The sequence below is a fragment of the Nipponia nippon genome, unplaced genomic scaffold (genome assembly GCF_047370975.1).
Source record: "Nipponia nippon isolate SJK-2023a ecotype South Korea unplaced genomic scaffold, ASM4737097v1 scaffold_9, whole genome shotgun sequence".
Classification (NCBI taxonomy): Eukaryota; Metazoa; Chordata; class Aves; order Pelecaniformes; family Threskiornithidae; genus Nipponia; species Nipponia nippon.
In genome coordinates, this window is record NW_028262413.1 from 47,249,501 (window position 1) to 47,271,522 (window position 22,022).

At 48.9% G+C, this 22,022-nt stretch overlaps 1 protein-coding gene across 3 annotated transcripts in view; it reads left to right on the forward strand.

The window, feature by feature from the left end:
* SMAD6 (SMAD family member 6) overlaps positions 1-21,657 on the forward strand; it is a 45,189-nt gene extending 23,532 nt beyond the window's left edge. For 2 of the 3 annotated variants that reach the window (XM_087745085.1, XM_087745086.1), the window contains exon 5: positions 20,708-21,657. In XM_087745085.1, the coding sequence (XP_087601211.1) occupies positions 20,708-21,249 (542 nt within the window). In that variant the 3' untranslated portion in view covers positions 21,250-21,657. The remainder of the gene's footprint in view (positions 1-20,707) is intronic. The other variant, XM_087745087.1, reaches the window with a different exon arrangement.
* Positions 21,658-22,022: the final 365 nt, after the last annotated feature.

The window sequence follows — 22,022 nt, forward strand, 5'->3', positions numbered from 1 at the left end:
AGCAGCTCAGCCAAACATCCTGCTTTTAAACTTGACTTTGCAGCAGTCGGAAAGATGCCTGCAGCTATATTTGTGTGCAGCCTCGGACTGCCGTCATTGCGAGCGCTTGTCTCTGGGCACGGATGGGGTTTGCAGCGAGGGCTTAGGAAAGGGCTCCCATCCTTTTGGGGTTTCTGCTGCATTAAAAGCTGTGATTGCCTCGTCTTTGCGCTGGAGAAGTGCTGGCTGTTGTAGCACACATCCATCAAGATGTCCAACGTCAGATGGAGAGCTGGGTGTCTCGCAGGGCTCTGAAAATCCCACCCCTTCCCAAAGGAGGGTGTTTGAGCCCTGAGTTTTGAGACAAAATAAAAGGCAGTGGGAACTGCCAAGTTGGGGGGGGCAGATCTTGGTTTTGGGTCAAAACCGCTGTGGTTTTTTTCCCCTTGTTTCAATCCCAAACGCAGCCCTGCCAGAAACTTGGCTCGGCTTCAGCAGCAGAATTAGGAGTGTATTTATGTTTCAGGGTTTGTAAGAAAACCTGAAACCAGGTGAGTTTGGCCGAGGCTGGGCTCTCGCCGGGGAAGGCGCGTGGGGCTGTGCATCGCTTGCCCCGTCCTCTGCCAGTCTCCGGGCTGTGGAGGAGTGGAACAAGGATGTGCATAAGGGAGGGTGCAAGCAGGACTTATTTTTGTAGATGTTGTTCTTAGCAACAGGGCTAAAAAAGAAACGATGCTCTGCCTTTTACATTGCACATGAGAGTAAACCCTTTTTCTGCTGATGCAGAGACCCTTTCCTGGGTGGGATGGGTCTCTGTTGGGCAGCAGCCTGGATTTGACCATCATAGGGTCCTTCAAGCTGCAAGAGTGGCAGCTCTTGTTTTTAAAAATTGATTCTCAGATCGGGGATGTGTGAATATGAGCTGTAACTTTACCATCTCCTGCACACCACAGCGTTGTGCTTTTTCAGCCCCTGCTTCCTCTAAATAGTCCATTTAATCTTATATCAGCCACTTCGATTTTTGCAAAGCTGAAGCATGCAGGTTGTAGCTGTAAAAGACCATCCGGATATCTCATTTACGTTCTTCAAGGCATGGGGGTGTGCGTTGTTTTTAGCAATGCTGAAAAATACTGAATCCTGAGGATATCCTTTAGTTACTCAGGTGCAGCTAAATGCCACCAATTACACATCAGTTTTGTGTCTGCAGGTAGAAGGATCCACTAACGTATTTACATTCACAGTCCCATTTCCAGCTTGATTTCACATTCAGAGTAACCTACGAGGATGACACATTACCCGTAAGATTTGAATTACCTTAGTGAGGTGTTGCTGTTATGTGTAATTAAAGAGCTGGTAATTTTGGGGGCCATTTTGATGCTGCCTGGGTAGCAGTCCTCACACTTAATCTCAGATTAATACAAATGTCCATGTCTGACCTGTTCTTCAAGATACTTAACTGCAGCCAACAGGGAGAAAAAGCCATTTGTCGGGCACAATTCATTTTCTCTGTAAGGGAGAAGTCTAAAAGTCAGATGAGTGGTGCCCCAAAAATGCTTATTTCTCATCATTTGCTGCTGGGGAGTGCAGCCGCAAAGGTCTGGGCTTGCTCGCGTGGACCCAGAATGCCATGATTTATCCTCGTGTCAGCCAAGCCAGCGGAGGGGATTTGGGTGGTTGTGAGGCATGTGAAAGGAAAAAAAAAAAAAATCTGTTTTTAAAAGAGGGAAATTTACGGCGCTGGCCACTGAAACGAACAGCAAAGTTCTCCACGACTTCAACCAGCGCTGGACTATCTCCATTGTTTAATAGTGGTTGGGAGCATGATGTCATGGGCAGAAAATAGCGCCTGTTGTTATCAGAGTAAAAGTTTAATTTCTTGTAATCTTTTCCTGGGCTGCCGCCCCTTCCAGCCTTCCCCGCGGGAACCTGCGAGCAGATCTCCAGCCCCTTCCTGATTGTTTTTCCAGCTCCATTACACAACGCGCGTTTGTTTGGTTTTGCAAATTGGTCATGAGCAGTGTCAATAGCTGGAGATACACGGAAAGGGGAATGGACTTTATTTGGGTTTTAGGGCCTTCTAAATGAATAGTGCCAAAATAAATACGGAGTTTTATACTGGGACGTGCTAACCAAACAGCCCTGCGAGCTCGTGGGGAGAGGTTCAGTGGAGTACAGCGGGGTTGAAACCATCAGGGTACCCTGAGCATTGAGCAGGACTTGGGATTCATGAAGACTAATGTCCCCTTGGGTCTGGGTTGTTGTTTTTTTTCTTTAATGATGGATTTACAAGGAAGTAAGAACATAAGGGCTGGTAACGACATGCTGGGTGACTTAGTTGCCTTCTGTCTTTGGAAATTGCATGATGTGTATCAAGGTCTATCTTAAAAGAAATTCAGATTTCCATTCCTCTGCTACTGCTGCGTTGTCTTGTGATAAAAACCTTTCCAGTGTTTCTGCTCTGAAGTGACCCATGGCAAGTTTATCCCCATTTATTCTGGATCTCTCTGTAGTTACTCGTTCCTTTAAGCTTTGCAGCATAGGCTGGGAGAGGGCAGGTTAGAGCTTTGTTGCATCGCACGGCTTGAGCGTTGTGCTTGATGGTTGCAAGAGTTGTACCTCCTCAACAAACTTAAGGACTTCAGACGGGCACCTCAGTGATTGAGACATCCCAGGTCTACATGGTCTGAGCATGGCTTCACAGTCACTTTAAAGCTTTCCCAGCATCTCACATGATGGTGGCAGCAGGGCACTTGTTTCTTTGCCCTCACTGTTGTCTGCAAGCATTAAAATGACCTTGGTGAGATGCTATCGCTGGAAGCAGGGGATGGCCAAAATATCTGTGGGCAGACCCTTCCACTGGATGCAATTGCGTCATTAAAAGAAGGAATTGCACGCAAATTTTAAGCTTGTTGGAGCTGTTTCATGGTGCTGATGGCAGAGCCGTACTCCGTATTCGGATGAGTAAGGCTGACTTCATCACTGACGGCAGACTGGAACGGCCCAAGCGTTTCTAAAAAAGACAATTTGAATGCCCAGGCCAATTTCTGCTCTGAGTTACAGCTGTCTAAATACAACCATGGTGCAGTCAGTTGAGTTCCTTTGAATTTCTGGTCAATATTTGGAGCAGAACATGGCTGTCCCCACGTGCAGTGTGGAAGAATTTATTTGTAAGAAAAAGAGGAAACTATGATGGTGGTTGGAGAAAAAGTGTGGGTTGGAGAATAAGAGTTGGGCTACCTTGCTCGTCATGAGTTTTTACCGTCCTGCAAGAACTTTCCCTTTAGAAAACAGGTTGCCTCAAATAGCCATGGTTGCTTGCTGAGGGCACTGGGTTATGACAATAAATAAAAGTGAACAGCGCTTCTAGAAATGCGAAGAATGTGAAAACGTTTAAGTGATTTAGTATGAGAAAACTTTATTTAAACATTTAATCGAAGAGCGTGCTTTCATCTTTAAGGCATCGGTGTTTGAACTCCCATCCAAGTTTTTTCTGGACTTTCTTTGCACTTCATCATATACAACAGAAAGCTGTGCTTTCCAAAGTGAGTAAACTTCCAGTTCCCCTTTTGCATTTGTTGTTGTCATTGCCTCAAACACACCTAAATGATAGTAAAGAAACCATTCTGGGGAAAAACTGCTAAAGACATTATTTCGTGCATTAGATAGGAAGATCTACATTTATTTTGAAGAATTCGAGCTGGGAAACACCACGTCCAAGCAAATCTCATAAAGCTGCAAGGCTTTCCATATGGAAACCACCCTGAACACAGATGTGTCAGTCAGCACATCTTTTTTTTCTAATGCAAGGGAATATTCACCTCTGAGAAGTGCATGTCTCCAAACAGCACCCATGAGAGCGGCTGCGGTGGATGGTTGGCGCTGGTTTGGTTGCAGTCATTCGTACCGGTGAGGGATGCAGAAGTCGGCCATAACAAATTAGGCTTTGTTTCAAACCTGACACATGGCATTCGGAAAAAGCCAATCATGTCATTCTTGAAATGGATGCGTATTAGTGGATGATTTTGGACTTACATTTGCCTGTATAACATTAAATCTGGTGCTGCATTTCAAAGAAGAATCTCAGGACTTCTATCCATAATGCCATCCACTACACAGTAACTGTAAATAGATTTTTTAAAAAGCAGGGACACTGGAGTTAGACTTACTGCAACGACTTGTTGCGCATAACCAGGCTCCATTTTGGGGTGAATGAAGGGGATCAGCTTAGTAATTATTTCCGTAAGATTGTGACCTTAGGGCCCCTTGGGTCCAGCATTAGCATTGGAAATGTCCCTGTTTGTGTTCTTAAAACCGTCTAAGCGTGCACCGCTGCGATAGCCTGCCGTGCTCTGATGGGGAGATTTATGCTTCCTAAGTACATTGTAAAAATTTTATAAAGTAGCTTAAATATTTACACAAGAAGCATTTAAGGAAACAGTTTTGTCTCTAAAGGAGCTGCTGATCCTTTGGGTCCATCAGACCATGGACATGGGGTTTTTTTTAACCGTCTGACCTCCAGGAATTTCTTTTTTTCACCTAACTGTTTTTAAGCAGACAAACAAATGGAAACTCATACACAGGAACCTATAAATAATGTTAATGACCTGGCTTGTATCCTCAAAAGCCAGGAAATTTAGGAACATGACGGCGAGCTGGCCCTTAGCTCACTGAAGGGTGGAAAGCATAGCTGGGAGGAGATGGTGGCAAGGACAGCACGAGTCCTGGGGGTGACACGTATGTGTCCCCGAACAGGGAGGCACGATGGCCACAGCCACCAGCCCTGGCAGGAGGCACCTTGCTAGAGGTGCAGCAATTGCATGGGCAAGATCTCGTCTCCGTGCAGGGTTTGATTTGTGACTTGCAGCCTTGGGGGCTCCTGTTGTGAGGTTTGGGGGTTCAGGTGGTGCTCACATCGTGGTTTGTAGGTGGCTGGTTTGACACGGGTGTGTTCTGACATGCGAGGTGTCCAAGACACAGGCAGTCGTTGCAGGGTGGTTTTCGGGGAGGCATGAGAATCTCCAGCACTTTCACCCTGCCCTTGCACTTACTCTGATCATCCAGTCCTGCACCCCTGCAGCATCCCACTTGCTGCTGGGTGGTGAGATGACTCACGCCACGCAGCTGGATGTGACGTGGGGTGAGCTTTGGCAGCAGGCAGGGGTTTGCCTGCTCTGCCTTGCATTTGCCCCCCAGGACAAGCACCTTTCTTTCGCTCCTAAATTCAATTTTGCAACGCTCCAGCGATGTTGTATCTTTAGCGTGCCTATGAGGTGCCCATGCAGCTTTTATTTCTTGCTTCTTCCGGCATGACTGCCTGTTGTTCAGCCTCAGGAGCTGCTGAATCCTGCAGTAAGACGGTGGCTTTGCAGCCACTGGTGGTGACGAGCCAGACAGCCTTTGCCTTCATGGACATGTTAAGGAAGATGCGAGGGTCTGGCCAGGGGTCCTTCACTTGGTCTGCATCGAGGAGAGTGGCCCAGACCCCTTGGGGCGGCCGTTCTCTTTCATTTAGGGCCAGCAGAGGATGGATGCCCCCTTGGATGGCAATAGGTGAAAACCTCGCTGAGCTGGCTCGCACAGGGTGGGTGCCTGCCTCCTCTCCTCCCCGCTGACACCCACCACCCCTTTCTTTGGGCTTCCTGAGATGCACGGGGGTTTTGTTGGTTGGTTTTTTTTTTTTTTCCTCCCGCTTGCACGGCAAACGGATGTTTAGATCAGAAAGGAAATAGGATCGCTGTTTTCTCAGCTCCGCATGCAGCAAACAGCCCTTCAAAATAACTCTGGCGTCGTAAGTGCCAGGAAAAATAGCGAAGCCAAAATGTTGTAAGCAAATAATCGGTCTTTCTGTTAACGGTCTCCTCTTCAGTTCTGAGTTTGCATATCGGACCAGTTGTTTTTAGGTTTTGTTTTGAAGTTTTGCAATTATTTTCAAAGCAAACAGATTCACTATGTGCCGGACAAGAGATTTTACTGATCCCAGAATGCTGCTTCCAGGTGATTTCCCTGGGACAGCAGAGTTTTTGGGCGGGAAATTGTAATTACTGTAATTCGGGAGCTAATACTTGGCCTCTGAGTGCCCAGTGCTGGGTGTTTCCCTGGAGGAGGTGGCCCCGGAGGACAGTGCCCTCCAGGTGTCCCTACAGTGGGAGCCCACCCAGCCGGGCAGCGGCTGTCCCCGTCCCCTGCGGGGATGGCTCCTGCAGAGGCTCTTGGCCGATGCTGTGGGAAGAGCACAGCCTCCCCGAGCAGCCCAGCACAGCCCGCCTGAGTCACCCCGGGCAGGAAAGGCGCTCAGCAGGTTTGGAAAACTGGCTGGAAGGGCAGGCAATGCCTTGCCTGCTCCGTGCCTGCCCCAGGCGATGCTGGGGGCAGCCACACCTTCGGGCTGAGGTTAGCCCTGAAGCTCTGGGGCTGGGGGTGGCATTGCACCCTGAGTTTGTGCAGATGGTGCCACAACTGCCCTAAAACACCAGTCGAAAAGGAAAACCCAAAAGCATCTCCGTGACAGTGAGCACCGCTGTCCTGCTCAGTAGCAGGACGCATTCTGTCCCTTTAGGGACTTTTTGGGATATAAAAGCCAGGAGCTCAGTTGCTGCCACCCCACCCTGCCCATGGCACCCAGATCTATCACATGCAGGACCACGCTGCCCGCACAGGATAGGGTAGGTACCACCAGCCCTTCCCCAGGCACCGGCCCCTGGCTGGCTCCCGGTCTTGTGCAGGGGAGCAGGATGCGTTTAAAATACAGAAAGTGATGAAGTGTCACCCAGACTGAGCTGTTTCCCAGCCCTGCAGCCGTCTAATCCCAGCTTTTGGCTGCTCGGCCTCCAGGCAAAGGGCTTGCTCGGTGCTGGCTCAGACCCATGGGCTGCAGACCCACGGGGGTGTACCCGAGCCCAGTTGGCTCCGAGGGCTTCACAGACGTTGTCACCCATCACTCCCCCACCACCGTGCAGGCGTCCGGGTGCTCCCATGGTTGAAAACCCTGGATTTTTTATCCGGGTTCGATATTATTTTTTTTTTATCCTGGTTTGATATGGAAGATGCAGGGCCGGGAGCGGGTCCCACTCCCTCTTCATCTCCTTGGGGAAGAGCTCGTTAGCATAATGACTGCAGACACTGTGGTGCACTGAGGTGGGAAACAGGGGCAACAGGTACTTTTTTTTAGACTTTATTTTATTTTTTCGTTTGGAAATGCAGCCTCTCGCAGTCATGCTGTCACAGTTAAAATAAGGTTTAAATTACAGGGCTGGCTGTGGCTTTTTCCCTTTCTTTCAGAATTTTTGCCAACTTGCAATTTACTTAATGAAATCCTGCTATTTCGTTTAACAGGGATATTTTTTGCAGATGTTGATTTAACCCAGCTTTATAAAATATGTGAACTGTGCAGTTTCTTTCCTATTTTTAACAATTTAAGGATTCTAGTGCAGGATCTTCACAGAGTTTATAACGTTGATAGCATTGGTTTGTTTGTACCATGCAAATACTGGGGTTGAACGGTGAGGCTTCCACATCGTCCTCAGCTCCATCAGAAATAGTCAGAAATGTTGCAATAATGAGCAAAAGTTGTCCAAAGTGGGAACTGTGTTGCTTGTTGAAGCTTTGTGAATGTATTTCTGCAAAATACTGACCCTGATTTTACACTCAGTTATTCTTCAGGTTTCTTGCAGGGGGGTTCTTTGCGTCCATGTGGATATTTTATATATATATGACCTACAGGAGAATGGAGAAATGAGTCTCTCGGGCTGCTGACAGGCTGTCTTTTTAATGTATAATACTAGGCATGTTTCACCCCAATATGCCTTGCTTTATTTTTTAAAATAAATTTCCCTTGAGGGGAGGGGAAGAATTTGACGTTTCTCTTTTAACGCTCGGCTGTGTTCAGGGTGTGCAGTCTTGAACCTGCTAGCCATAACGAAGCGTTCACATGCTCCGTTAATCTCCCTGTCCTTGATTTACAAAGAGCCCGACTTGCTCTCCTTCCCATTTTCCTCTCGATGGGAAAGTCATTTACTTCGGTACTTAATTTGCAGAGTTTATAACTGCAGCCTGTGCATTCTCCCCCCGAAACGGCTCGTGGAGGAGTTGCAACCACGAACCCTGCATAGGCCAGTCCTGAACCTGAAAAGGTTATTTTTAGCTTCAAATTTCCACTGCCCTGTAAGAAAGATGAGAGCTTGTCCAAGAAAGGTGGGAGGGTTTTTAATCTGAACGAAGACCCTTCCTGAGCTCCGCTTATACACCCACAAATTACTTTAGGTGGGTTATATTGAATGAGCGTTACTGGAAATCGGGAGACCCAGAGCTAATGCTGGCAGCGTCTCTGCCATGCGTCTCTGGCTGTGTCCATGCTGTAGCTCATAAATCCTTTTCTCTTTGAACATCCTGAGTGAAGCTGGAGTATCGGGGTGTCTGGGATTCGTATTAGTGCAGCAGGACAGGATGTAGCCCATGGATTTGTGTGTGTATTTTGGTATTTTCCTATTTTTTCCCCCCCTTTTTTATACGAAACTGTGGTTTTTAGAAATGAAAACAAGTCCTTCTTGGCCAGGGAGGGTAATTAGCATGAGTCACCTCCACTCTCCATGTGCAAATACAGGGTTAGGAATTTTGTCATCTGGGAGATGATTGTGAAGATGCTTTCAGGAACTTTTGGAGGCCACATGTCACTGCCTCGCTGGGCTGCAGCGATGCTTGCGAATGTTGGGGATTTCATGCAAATACATTGGTTTTCATCCTTCATCCCCTCCTTCTCCCTTGCACAAATTTTCTTGCTGTTTATCTGAACATAAATAAATTCACAGTGCCGTTCCAGGGAGTATAAAAACAACACGAGGTATGTTTGGGTTTTGGGGGTGATCTTATCCGAGGCTAGCAGAAACGCATGCCCTGTGCCACATCTGCTCCTCTGGGTTGCTGATTTGTGGATTTTACAGAAAAAGGGCCGGGAGACCCCTCCCGGTGCATCCACCATGGCACACAAATGGCACGAGGATTATTATCTACCATGTTCATGGTGGTATAGGTCCTCCTGCAAAGCAGAAACCACCAGTGCGGCATCCTCGCTGCTTTGACTGTGAATGTGAGGGACCAACTATGGGGCTTAAATCCTGAGATGCTTAAGTCATTGTTTAGTCTTTGCTTGAAGTGGGAGTAAGAGCCCATGGATGCTGGCCACAAGAAGTTGTCAGTGGAGCGAGCTGCTTGCTTGGAGTAAGGGCTGGAATAGACCCAGAAAATGTTTACACATAAATACATGAACTAGCTATCGGAAAATCTGGTATGTGTGGGTGCACACGCATGCACGCATCCCTCTGCACGTTCCTCCCGGCCCGGCTGCAGACGTGCGTGCGTGTGCGAGCTGGGGGGCAGGAGCCATCCCCATGCTCCCCGCCAGCGCCGCAGGACCAGGGACCTGCCTCTGCCTCGCCAGCTGCCCACTGCTGGGCTCTTCCCACGCTGCTCACACCACATACGGACTCAGTCCCCCTTGCTTTTAATTCCTCTCCAACAGATATGAGCCCCAGGACCTCCCCGTATAGGTTTATCCTTTTAGCGTGACCAAATTGGCTTGCACACCGAGGGGATTGTTTCCTTGCAAAGGCCACACTGGCACCCAAAATCCTTTAATTCCCTGTAAAACTTGAGCAAATCCACCACAAGAGAGGACTTGAAGCAACCGCAGGCAGCATGACAAGCGGTGGTGACCACGGAGCCATGGCTCCCCGTCTTGTGGGCCTTGCTCAGACAGCGAGTCTCGGGGAGAGCTTTATCGGGAGAAGGATCTTGGGCTTTGGCCAGCGAGAACAAAGCCTGCATTTCCATTTCACTCTCAACCCCTGTCTGCTTCCTATATATGTGAGGGCACTGATACCGTGCTGGGAAAAAAAGCTCTTTTTAAGGATGCTGGGGGAGAATTATCAGGTGAGGGGAGGCATCAGCCAGAGCCCTTTTTGGGGAGCAGAGGATGGGTTGGGACGGGGGACCCACAGCTGGTTTGGGTACTGGTGGGGGTTTGGGATGAAAGCCCAAGATTTTTGCTCTCCCAGGGATCCCAGACTGGGGTCTCGTGGCTGCCTGGGGCCGGACTCTGCACCCAGCCAGCCATGGAGGAGCAAAGCAGCTCATTCCCAGCCCATATGGAGGAAAACATTTGATGGACTCCTGTTTGTGGCCCCCGGGGAGCCTCCCCAGCCTGGCACTCCTCCGTCGTAGCTTGTTTTCCAGGTTGGTGATAGTTTCCTAAAGCTTTTGCAGTCCTTGATATTTGCAGTGGTATTGGCATCGAGCCGACAGACATCTGTCTCCAGCGTCTCGGTCTTCTCTCGAGGATGCTGCTTGTGGCTGCGCGACGTCCTCGCTTCAGAGAAATCAGGGTGGCCTTGGGTTTTTTCAGCCCGCTCGCTGTTTCTCACGTCGTCTGCCTCCACTCCAAAACCCCACGGCTGGTTCTCAGTTGTAAATCCTATAGAGGTGCAATAGCGGGGCGAGGCTGGCTTTGTTCTCACTCCGAAGGGAACGACTCGGGCTGGAGCGCAATTGCGGGCTCTCAAAATATATCTGACAGTGACGTTTTGTTTGGTTTTGCTTTGATTTTCCACCCAGGGAAGCATCTCCACTCATTTTCTGGTTAGTAAAAACAGAAGAGCGCGGCAAAGCTGCTGCAGTCTCAGCCTGCTTCGTTTCCCATGTCCTGTGCAAGCTCTTAAGCCAAAATTTCCAGCTTTGCTGGTGTTTTTGGGGAGCAGGTTTTGCATGACCAGCCTGGGACATCTGAAGGAGGCCTTGTGTAAGGGAACTGCTGAGCATTTACCATCTGCAAATGCCAAATTTTGGGTGCTACCAGAGGAAGCTGAGCTGTAATTTGGGCTTAGGGCTGTGCCGAGAGCGGTGTGAGTAGGTGATGGTGTGCTGCCTGGCTGTGTGGCCTCTGCAGGACAGCCCTCTTTGTTCGGAGGAGCTCAATGCCCTCGTGTTATCTAACAATGGGAGGAGAAAAAGGCTTTTTTTTTTTTTTTTTTTAATCTGCTGTTTTTCTTCATAGAAGGTGTTCTGTAGTGGCTGGAGGGATGTGTGTCCTGTGCTGGGTTAGTGGTCCTACTGCTGCCAGGGATGCTCCCATGCTCTTATGGGAGAGGCTCGAGCATCTTCAGAGGCATCTCTGCAGCGACATCGGCAACGGTCTCACCCAGTCAGCATCTGGCTTCCCAAAACAGCTCCATCACCTCAGTGTCCCCTCCACCCCAGCAGAAACCCCTTCATTTAATGCCCGTGTGAAGCAGGCAGGGCTTTGGTTTGGTTACAGCCCAAGCCTCGCGCCTCTGGACCATCGCCCTCCGGGAAGGTGATTCCCAGGCTCAGCCGGGAGCTGAGTCCGGCACCCAACATGCTCTGACCAAGAGGCATGATGGAGGTGGAAAGTGGTGGTGGTCCTGTTTCTCTTCAGAGGGACCTACTAATTAGTTTCTGCTCTCAAAATGCTACGAAGCGCTCAGCCGAAACTCCTCTATGAGCGAAAAGTATTATTTATCTATACCATTTTCCAGAGTCTCTCCTCCACCGTGGGATGCTGCGTTTTGCCGCAGCTCTGGTCATTGAGCAGATTATTTCCCTCCCCGAGGGCATCAGTCGGGATGCCCAAGAGCACCCAAAATTGCTCTGGCAAAGCCAAAACAGCTTGAAAAGGGAGAAGAGCTCAGGAGGTCCCACGGGATTTGGCTGGCCCAGCTTCTGCCCACTAGCCCAGCCCAAGTCGGATGCGGTTGGCGTAGCCGGGATTGCAGCAGGCGGCCCCCGGATTAATTAATAGCGAGGGCTGGCACGGCGCCAGGCGGGAGCGGCACGGGGAAGGGAGCGTTGGACGTTGCGGCGGCGGCTAAAAGGGAAATCTGCCATCGGGTGATTTATGGGGTGTTTTCTCCTGGATTCTCAGTGTTTTTAAGGCTCTGGGAATAAAAAAAAAAAGAGGATTGCGTGCACAGTTGTTCGGAGCAGCTGAAAACGTGCCAGTTCTCAACCTAAAAATGAAAAAAAGGGGATTTTTTTCCCCATTTTTTTGTCCCAGCATCCCCCACCTTCACAGTCCTGCCCTGCAGAGGGCACACAAGGAATGAGGCTTCCCCTTCCCCAGTGTGCAGTCCGTCCCTTGCCCAGCTAGCAGCAGGAGGCGGAGAATAAAGCCAACCCCAGCTAGATGATGCTCAGAAGATTTTCAGCAAACCTGAATTTACGGAAAGTCAGTTAGTGGAGACTTTCCCCCCACCCTGTCCCCCATGTCTTTCATCAGCTCTTTTCTCTCCCCATTTTTTCAGCTGGTTGGGGCGCAGGGTGGGGACACCCACGGCCGGGCAGCAGGGATGCTGCGGGTGCTCAGGGAGGTGCCGAGCACAACCCCGGGATTTTGCGGGGCTTGGACTTACCCAGGGCTGGTTTCCAGCAGCAGAGAAGTCTCAGCCAAATTCTGGTTGATGACAGGTCTGGTGCTTTCATAATTGGCAGACAACGTAGGTGATTACGTTTTGGGCTCCTTTTGAAGACGTATTTACATTGTTGTGTTAACTTTTACATGCCAGGTATAAAGCGGTTACATGCACAGCCCAGGAACTTAAAAGCGATGAATGTGCCTGCGAAAGCTGTGAGCAAGGGAAGCTGAGATTATATGGAGACTGTTTGACTTAAAAAAAAAAAAGTCACCTAAATCTCTGAAAACATTGGCCTTCAGAAGTAACGCATAAAAATGTCAGTGAAAAATACCTGAGTTGGGTTTTTCCAGTTTCCTTACTTTCTAGGACTTTTCACCCTTGGCTGAAAAGACCTTTGTAAACCATGCAGGGGAGCTGGAAAAAAACCTGCTAAAATACCTTAAAATCATGTTCTGGACTGTGTATTTAATGGCCAGAGAAGGTACGTTAGAAACAAACTCCTTAAGTATAGCTTGAAAATAAGCTAACTGATGAGGGCTTACAAATTTCCAGGCAGAACTAAACATGGCCTGTGTTTTTCTTTGAAGGATATAAAAAAATTAGCATGAGCTGATGATTTTGCAGAGTGGTTTCTTTCATGCAGAGAAAATTGTTTTCATCCTAATTCTTGGCATTGGCTCCTGTCCTGTGTTGCTTTTGTTTCTTGGGCTGCCATGGAAATGTCCCCCTTTCCCCCCAGGCCTCTCCACGCGCCTCTTCCACCGGCTCTGTTGCCCGTCAGACCCTTTTTTGAACTAATTTAATTAATTAACCCAGTGCAAGTGTTCTTCTGAGTTAATCATCTACTGGGTTAATGAATTAAATCGACTCACGGAAGGAGGCTGGGGAGCACCAGAGCTCTGCTCCAAGGTAAAGGCTGGAGATGAAGGAGAAGGAGGTGAAGGAGGAGGAGGAAGGTGCCTCCTCCATGGTGGTTATGGTGGCAGCGAGGGCTCTTTTTGCCTGTCTGCGGTGCTTTCTTTGGTGTTGTTTTTTTGCTGGATGAGTGAGCTGAACTGGTTTCTGTGACTGCACAACAGCCGCATCCAATGGGAGGAACACGCCAGGAACCGTGTTGGGGTTGGAGCAGTTGGGACCCTTTTGCACCACAACAGCGGTGACACCAGATTAATTGTAATATGAAATCACACTCTTATTTTATAATTGAGGTATCAACTGGGCTGAGTCTTGCCGTCTCTCTCAGCAGAGCAAACAGCAGCTTGGAGAGAGTTTGATGCTCTGCGGCATGGGGAAGGTCTAGCCTGTTGTCCCTACGGCTGACCTCAGCCATCGGCTGGGGAGCTGGTGACAGCTATGCAGGACCTCTGTGAATCAGAGAGCACGTTTGTCTTGGTCAAAGCTGGGACATTAAAGGATCCTCAGTTGATTCTGGGCCTTAAAGAGAAGGTCCAGGAAGAAGCCTGTGGCTGTTCAATCTCCTGCTTGCACCCAGCCCAGCTGCCTTCTCCTGGCACAAGCCCGTTCTTCCATAACACGCAGCTTCTTGCTTCATTGGAGAAACCAAGAAGTGATTAGAAAAATGGACTAAAGTGTCCTTGTCCTCTTTAGGACTTTCCCTGACTTTCGCTGGGGGACAGCATGGTGAACCTCTTGCTGCCTCTGCTCCTCCAGTGTCCCCGGGGCCATCGCAGGATGGTAGCCCAAGTCCTGCCCAGCCTCCTGCGTTCGTTTGCTGGTGGGCTTGGGATGTTGCCTGAAATATATGTGGTGGAGCCAACGTTGGAGCACTCCCATGGGCTGACAAAGCAGATGCTGGCCGAGATGTGGCTCACCAATGGCTGCAGCTCCTCCAAGGGTGGGAAGGTGCTTTCAAAGTCCTACCCCACCACTCCCAATGAGGCTGGACAGACAGATGGTGGCCAGTTTGTGGCCCTGTGTCTGCAGGGCGTCTGCATGGGAGAGCCCCGTGCTGGGGGCAATGCTCAGCTTCTCCCCCACCCGAACGGGCAGGGTCTCGTGCCGGAGGTGGTTGCGGCACGGGGGCTCTCGGGGGGCCGCAGTGATGCATTCCAGCTGAAACTTGTAAGGCAGAGGTATTTTAAGTATATTGGCTTAACGAAAATGGTTGTGGGCTTTGCTGGGGCAGATTGACAATTAATTTTTTTTTTTTTGCAGGGCCATAAAAATTCCATTTCTGCTGTGGGAAGTTTTAACCCCTTCCTTACCCTGGGCCTTGTTTCTAAGGGTATTAATGGGGGATTGTTTGAACCGATGGCTCCCCAGTGAACTGTTAAAAGATTTTGGGGAAACATGCGTGTTCTTCGTGCTGGGCTTTTTATCTGGACCTTGTTCACAGTGACCCATGTGTGGCTATAGCCATCCTGCTTCCACGCTCCTGCGCGTTGGGTAGTGTAAGCATGTGTCTGTGCTACAGCAGAGGGGAGAAGAAAGACTGAGGATGTATCTTACAGAGTTTAAAGAATAAAACTGGCCACTGAGAAAGAATGTAGCTGAGCTCCATGGCCAGAGGAGCGTTAGGCTGCCCCAAGACGCAGGAGTACAGGAGGGTGGGACATGAAAATGGGGTGTGGGCTGAGTTGTGGGGACACTTTTGAATATCCTACTTCATCTCTTCAGGTGCCCAGATGTGCATTCGAGTCCCTGTCACGTTTGGAGCATGCAGTGATTTTTTCTTTACATGCAATCGTCTTCCCTGTGGGCGCCTCTTAAATGTGTTTTGAAAAACCCATGAGCCTGGTTTGGGGTTAGGTGGGGAAGGGGGGGCTGGCATCACCCATTCCTCACGGGGCGCTCTGCTTGGAAAAACAACACGGCACCACTTGTGACTGTTTCCTCAGGCGTCCGTGCAAAAACGGGAATATTCCTCAAAGCACTGCAGCAAACTCCCCTTCTCACCCCCGTTTCCTTGCCCAGCAAGATGTTACTTGCAGCCGTATATCGTGGGGAGTGTTTGACCTGCTGAGAAGAGGTTTGGTGGCTTCGGAAGAGCCGAAGCATGAATCAGAGATATTTTAATCGTGTGTTCTGTGATCTGCCCATGTTTTCCATCCTGCTTTTAAGTGCAACATCAAGCAGTGGGACTGTGCAACATTTTGTTTCGGAAAAAAGCATCTTTCTTTTCTCTTTTAACACACTGCTTTGAACTTTACTGGCATAAAGCACTGTCAAATCATAAATAATCTAAAACCTCAAGTTATTTTCTGTACCTCCACACTCTGCAGGGAGCGAAAGCAGCAGTGCTGCTAACGCCATGAGGATTTGCAGTATTTGCTCGTTGCATTTATTCCTGTACCCGTATTCCTTCTGCCTGAGCCATACAAGACTGTTTTCCTGTTAAGTTCTGGTTTTGATTCTCCGTCTTGCTTCCTATCTTGTTTTTTTATCTTAAATTGTTTGAATTTCCTTTTGGATGTGTCTGCTGCGAGGCATCGCTGCGGCGGAGGAAACGGCGACTCGGAGGAACGAGTAAACAAGAGACAGAGTTTCAGCCCGTCCATCTGATCGATAAAGGTGGCTTTGATGGAAGAGATAGCCCTGACGCCAGCCTAAATGTAGCTGTTAGAAGTTGTAGCTGCCTACAATGATAGTTGTTAAAAATGTGGTGTATACCATGGAGGGAGGCACTGCAGGACTAAAATATTTTTCTTTCTTCAAAAAGAAAGCTAACAAGCCTGCCTCTGTTCCAGCAGAAAGGGGAAAAAAAAGGAAAAAAAAAAAGGATTTTCTTGTCTGTGTGTAAAGGGCAGCGTGGATAGAGGAGGAAAAAATGGAATATTTATTTAAAAGGCAGAGGACATGCTTTTCTGCCGGCCGCCCCTGCTGTCTGCTGAGTGGTAGTGGCTAATAGCTGGAGGCGAAACTAATACTTGGCAGGGGATAAGACACAGCACAGGCCCCCTTGTATTAGGGGCTTGCTAAAGTGCTTGCTTTATGTCAGGGCTGCGAGATGAGTTCATCTTTTCAGGATTTGGTTGAGTGCACTGGGAGATAAAAGAAGGCAAAGGAGCCCACCGCAGCCGGCAAGGGCGGCGATGGATGGGGCTGGGGGAGAAGAGGGACCCTGCCGAAAGCTTTCCGGAGGCAGAGGCTTTTCGGATGAGCCTTTTAACTGTCTCCTTTCAGGGTGTTTTATTTGCCTGCGGGCCACGGGCAGGTTGCTTTTGCAGCTGGTGCATGGCTTTTAAAGCCTTTCTTCACCCCTGGCCAGGAAAAGCAGGGTGGAAGGGAAACTTTTAGCTGCTTGATGTGCAGTTACCTAAACCTAATGTCCTTGCCCGTTTGAAGGAGCACAGGACATCTCTCCAGGAGTGCTTTGAGCTGGCGGAGCTGTCACTGCCGGGCAGGAGTTGCGACGAGGTGACAGAGATGAGACGCACATTGGCCAGGGGGATTTCACCCCCCAAGATGCATGCATGTATGGATGGGCTGAAGCTCATGGCATAAATTGCATGGAAGCAATTTTAGTAACGCTATTTCAGATGCGTGAAAGCAGGAGGTGTAAAAAAACCCTCCCCCTGTTTTCAGCATATGGGGAGATGATGATTTTGCCAAAATATTTGCCAGTTCTGGAAAGCAGAGATGGCACCTACAGCGAGATGCTCTTGTAGAATGGACACTGGTTTCCCCCTGCTTTGCTTTCCCCCACTAGGTATGTTAATTTGCAATAAACTGTGGGAAACACCTATTTAAATGTTTATTGCTGACTATTGCCCTAATTAATTCAACTGTTGGGGAAACTTGAGTTTTGAAGTTGTCCCATTCTTAGTCTGTAAGGGAAATTCAGGGGCTGAGTAGTAGTTTCTAAAAAATGTAATAACAAAACCAACTTAGCTAATGGGCATGCAGGGCTTTGTGGAGGTTGGGAGGTTAAACAGATGCAGAGCTCAGTAATTGCTACCAGCCTCTGGGCCGGCAGATGAAAAGCTGTGAGCTTGTCTGTACCCCCCCCAGCATCACTTGAGTGGGACAACAGCAAAATTTAAGAAGAGTTTTGGAAAGGCACTGTGGGCATCTCAACTATATGATGTCCTAGGGGAAAGATGACTGGAAACTGGACGCTGTGGAAGATGTACCTGCAGATGAAGCTCAGTTGCTCAGTACCTCTTCTTTCTGCTGTTGTGCCGCTTTCATCATTTATGAACTACATCTTGTTTCACCTCTTAAAAAAAGAATAAGGAATTACGTGCCATAGTGCATTTTAAAGAGCAAAAGGGTGCTGGCAGTCTGCATGGTGGTAGACCAAGGGATGTTATCAGAGAAGGTCAAACCATTGTCATCCATGCCAAGTTGTTGATTTCAGGGGGTCGTACAGATGTAGCTAAGGATGGTCTTGCTTCAGTAACGTTCAATTAGATAAGACTGTTTGGGTCAGCTGTGTGTTAATGACATAAACGTAGTTAACATCATTTTTGCAACTGCTGCAGAAATACTGCAAAGAGGTTCTGAAGCTTTTTATCACCAGTTTCGCCAAAGTTTCCATTCTTGGTGGAGATCTTAGTGCATCACGTTGGCACTCGGCAGCTGGGGGGGTTTGTAACCCAGAATTACATTTGAATCTTCTCTTCCTTCCCTAAAACTTAGTGTTCGCGTGGCTGGTACTTGGCAAGGCATCATGAGATACTTCAGGAGGAGTCAAGTCCAGTCGTCAGTATTTAATGAGGTACTTGGGTACAACATATCCATCATGTTCTTGCCAATGAAGTTATTACCCTTTCGGAGCAAGTTGGGTTGTTCCTTTAACTCCTGGCGGTCTGGACGTAGGAGGATCATTTGAGATGGCAAAGGAAATACAGTTACTGGCCAGGGTAAGAATGGGGAAAAGCCTTTGGTTTTGCTGATTTTTGCCGTTAGCAGAGTGCAGCATTAGGATGAGCTTATTACAGAGTGACTCTGAGTGGTTTCCACTGAGGATGCCTCAGAAGCACAGAGGCACAAAGACCCATCAGTGCCACTGGGCCATGGTGGAGTGTCCCACCCTGCCAGAAGGGCTGTGGCTGGGGGACAGGACCTGGTCCTTGGGGGAAAGAATCATAGAATCGTCAAGGTTGGAAAAGACGCTTAAGATCATCGAGTCCAACCGTTAACCTATCACTGCCAAGTCCATCTATACCATGTCCTCGAGCACCACATCTGTCCGTTCTTTAAATACCTCCAGGGATGGAGACTCAACCACTTCCCTGGGCAGCCTGTTCCAATGCTTGACCACCCTTTCGGTGAAGAAGTTTTTCCTAATGTCTAACCTAAACCTCACCTGGCGCAGCTTGAGGCTGTTTCCTCTCGTTCTGTCACTCGTTACTAGGGAGAAGAGACTGACCCCCACCTCGCTACAGCCTCCTTTCAGGCAGTTGTAGAGAGCAATAAGGTCTCCCCTCAGCCTTCTCTTCTCCAGACTAAACAACCCCAGTTCCCTCAGCCGCTCCTCATAAGACTTATGCTCCAGACCCTTCACCAGCTTCGTTGCCCTTCTTTGGACACGCTCCAGCACCTCCGTGTCCTTCTTGTAGTGAGGGGCCCAAAACTGAACACAGTACTCAAGGGGTGGCCTCACCCGGCTCCGGGATGCTGCTGTTGCTCTGACCAGCGGTCTTCACCCATTTTCCTGCTGTGCAGAGCCACTAACTCTGAATTTAAGGGGCGCATCTTGCCCATTTGTGTTCAGCAGGGCTTTTCCAATGCCTTTAGGAGGCCCAGAACATCACCTCCAGTATTAGGGGGCACGAAGCTGTTGGCTCGCTCCTCCATGGAGGACTGCCATAAGTGCAGGGAAATGGTGTTTCTTTTCCTAGTGGGGTTGAAATGTCTGATTGCTGTGGGTTTTCCTTCCTAGATCTGGATAAAATGCGCGTCAAACTGAAAAGGGGCTGTTGGCGGCTGTGCTGGGTCATAAAAATTATTTAAACAGACGATGGGGAAGGAAGGGGCCAACCTGGCATTTTGGGGGTGGTTTAGACCTGTGACGGGTGAAGGGGTCAGTGCAAGACAGTAAGCATTGCTCACAGCAAAGGGCATCTCGCCGGCGCCGCTGCCTCCCTGCTTGCCCAATTACCCCCCCTTCCCCCCATCTCCCTCCCCTTAAATTTGTATAGTTACAACTCAAGTTAAACTCTAACAAAGCCGCTTAATTCAAAGATTGCTAATGGGGAGGAGAGCCCATTCCCCTCCGGGGTAATTCGAGCCTGAAAAGAAACGGGGCTGTAGGGCTGCACTTGAAATCCGGTGCGTCAATAGGGTCTCTGAAGCAAAATAATGGCATCACCCTGCGTGCGAGTTAATCGGACATGATGGCACGAAGGCAGAGGGGTCAGCAGGCCGCAGGCGCGTGATATATTGTCAGGGAGCTTAATGCCGGGCACGGAGCAGGGCTGGCTCGAAGCAGAGCTCCCTGCTTGAAATCCCAGAGTGGATTTCTGTTAACTGGTGTGGTAGGAGCAGGAGTGATGTTCAGCAAGAGGTTAATTTGCCCTCTTTGGGGCTCTTTTATGGCTGAGAGTTACCATCTTCCTTCTGGAGGCATCATAAATTCTGGAGGCATCATAAATTAAACAGATTTCTGGCAATCTGTGTCCCTCCTGTCTTCCTTGAATATAATTCCTAGAAAGAAGAGACATTTCTCATTGTTCTGGAGAGAATTCCAATGGCTTTGTAGGAGGACATGTATAGTTCATAGCAGCTATTCCCCCTTGGCATGAAATGCCTCCTCAGAGTTGCTGTTCCACTGTTTGCATCACTGTCAAAGAATACTACATAGCGGAGATAAAACTCGTGTCAGTCATCCATGCACTTCATGGACATCCCCTGTGTTTCAGCTCAACACAAGTTGGCCTCTGAAAATGGGGGTACACCATTGGAGGAGCCTGGGGACCCACCAAGCTCAGGGGTGGCTGAGTTGCAGTGGTACAGTATCCATGCCAGCTCTTGGTGGTAGAAATGCGCATATCTTGAGTACAGAGGGTCCCGGCTGCTGGATGCAGGATTGGACATTAAATTAGAGAGAGAAAGAGGCGTTGAGCTCCATGGGAGCTGGTGGGTGGCCCGTTGGGTCACCAGCCTTTGCTTGAGACTTCTTTCTTGGTGGCATTTGACATAATTGAAGATAGGCTTTGGGTGGGGGTGGTCTTCGGGTTGGAGATGGTCTTTGAGTTAGAGATGGTTTTCGGTTGAACACAAGTTCAGTTCTCACGTGAGCAAAGCCGATGGGTGGGGGGAGCCATTTGCTTACCCTCCATACCTGTCTTTTCCCAGGCGGTCACAGCAAACCCTGACTCTTCCTCTGCTTTCCCCCACAGATGCCAGTACGTCGCCCGATGCCGTGAAGAGGAGCCATTGGTGCAACGTGGCCTATTGGGAGCACCGGACGCGCGTCGGCCGCCTCTACACAGTGTACGAACAGTCTGTCAGTATATTTTATGACCTACCTCAAGGAAACGGCTTCTGCCTTGGACAGCTAAACCTGGAAAACAGGAGCGAGACTGTGAGAAGGACTCGAAGTAAAATCGGCTACGGGATTTTACTTAGCAAAGAACCGGACGGTGTGTGGGCTTACAACCGCAGCGAGCATCCCATCTTCGTCAACTCCCCGACACTGGACATCCCCAACTGTAGGACTTTGATAGTGCGCAAGGTGATGCCGGGCTATTCCATCAAAGTGTTTGACTACGAGAAGTCCTGCCTCTTGCAGCACACGGCCGATCTGGATTACGCGGATGGGCCCTACGACCCGAACAGCGTGCGGATTAGCTTCGCCAAAGGCTGGGGGCCATGTTACTCAAGACAGTTTATCACATCGTGTCCTTGTTGGCTGGAGATCTTACTCAGTAACAATCGATAACGGTCAGCCTCTGACGAAAGGAAAAAGAAAAAAAAGACACAGACTATCCCAAATATCATCTACCTAGATTTAATATAAAGTTTTATATATTATATGAAAATATATATTATACTTGTAATTATGGAGTCATTTTTACAATGTAATTATTTATGTATGGTGCAATGTGTATATGGACAAAAAAACAGAAAATGCACTTTGGCTTATATAATTCTTTCAATACAGATTTTTTTAAAAAAGAAAAATTATACAGCAAAAATAGGAGAAAGCCCTAATTTTGATGTATGGTTTTTTGAAATATTATTAATACCCAGACAAAAAGCTAATACCAGTCATTCATTGATAATAAAGTATTCGCATTATAGGGGGGGGTGTTTAATTGTCTCCCCCCCCGCCCCCGACCGAAGTCCGCAGCAGTGTCTGCTCGGGTGCTCTGCAGCCAGGGGGGGTTTCCAGAGGGCTGCCTGCTGTCTCCCATCTCAGCCACGATCCTTAGAAAAACAAGTGAGTTGCTGGAAGGCTGCAGTTGTCTCCAGGAGGAGGGTAAATGAGGACAGTTTGAGAGCCAGGGAGCGAATGGAGAAGGTGAGAGGAAAATCTCCCATAGCTGTTCTTGCTCAGGGCTCTGTGATCTCTCTGATGACACAAAACATGATGGAGACATCATGGAGATGAGCGTGCGTGTTTGTGTTTGTGTAAGTTAATGGTTATCAGCGCAAATCAATGGGTATCAGTGCTGGTGGGAAGAGCAGAATAGATTGTGGCCCTAAAAGCTG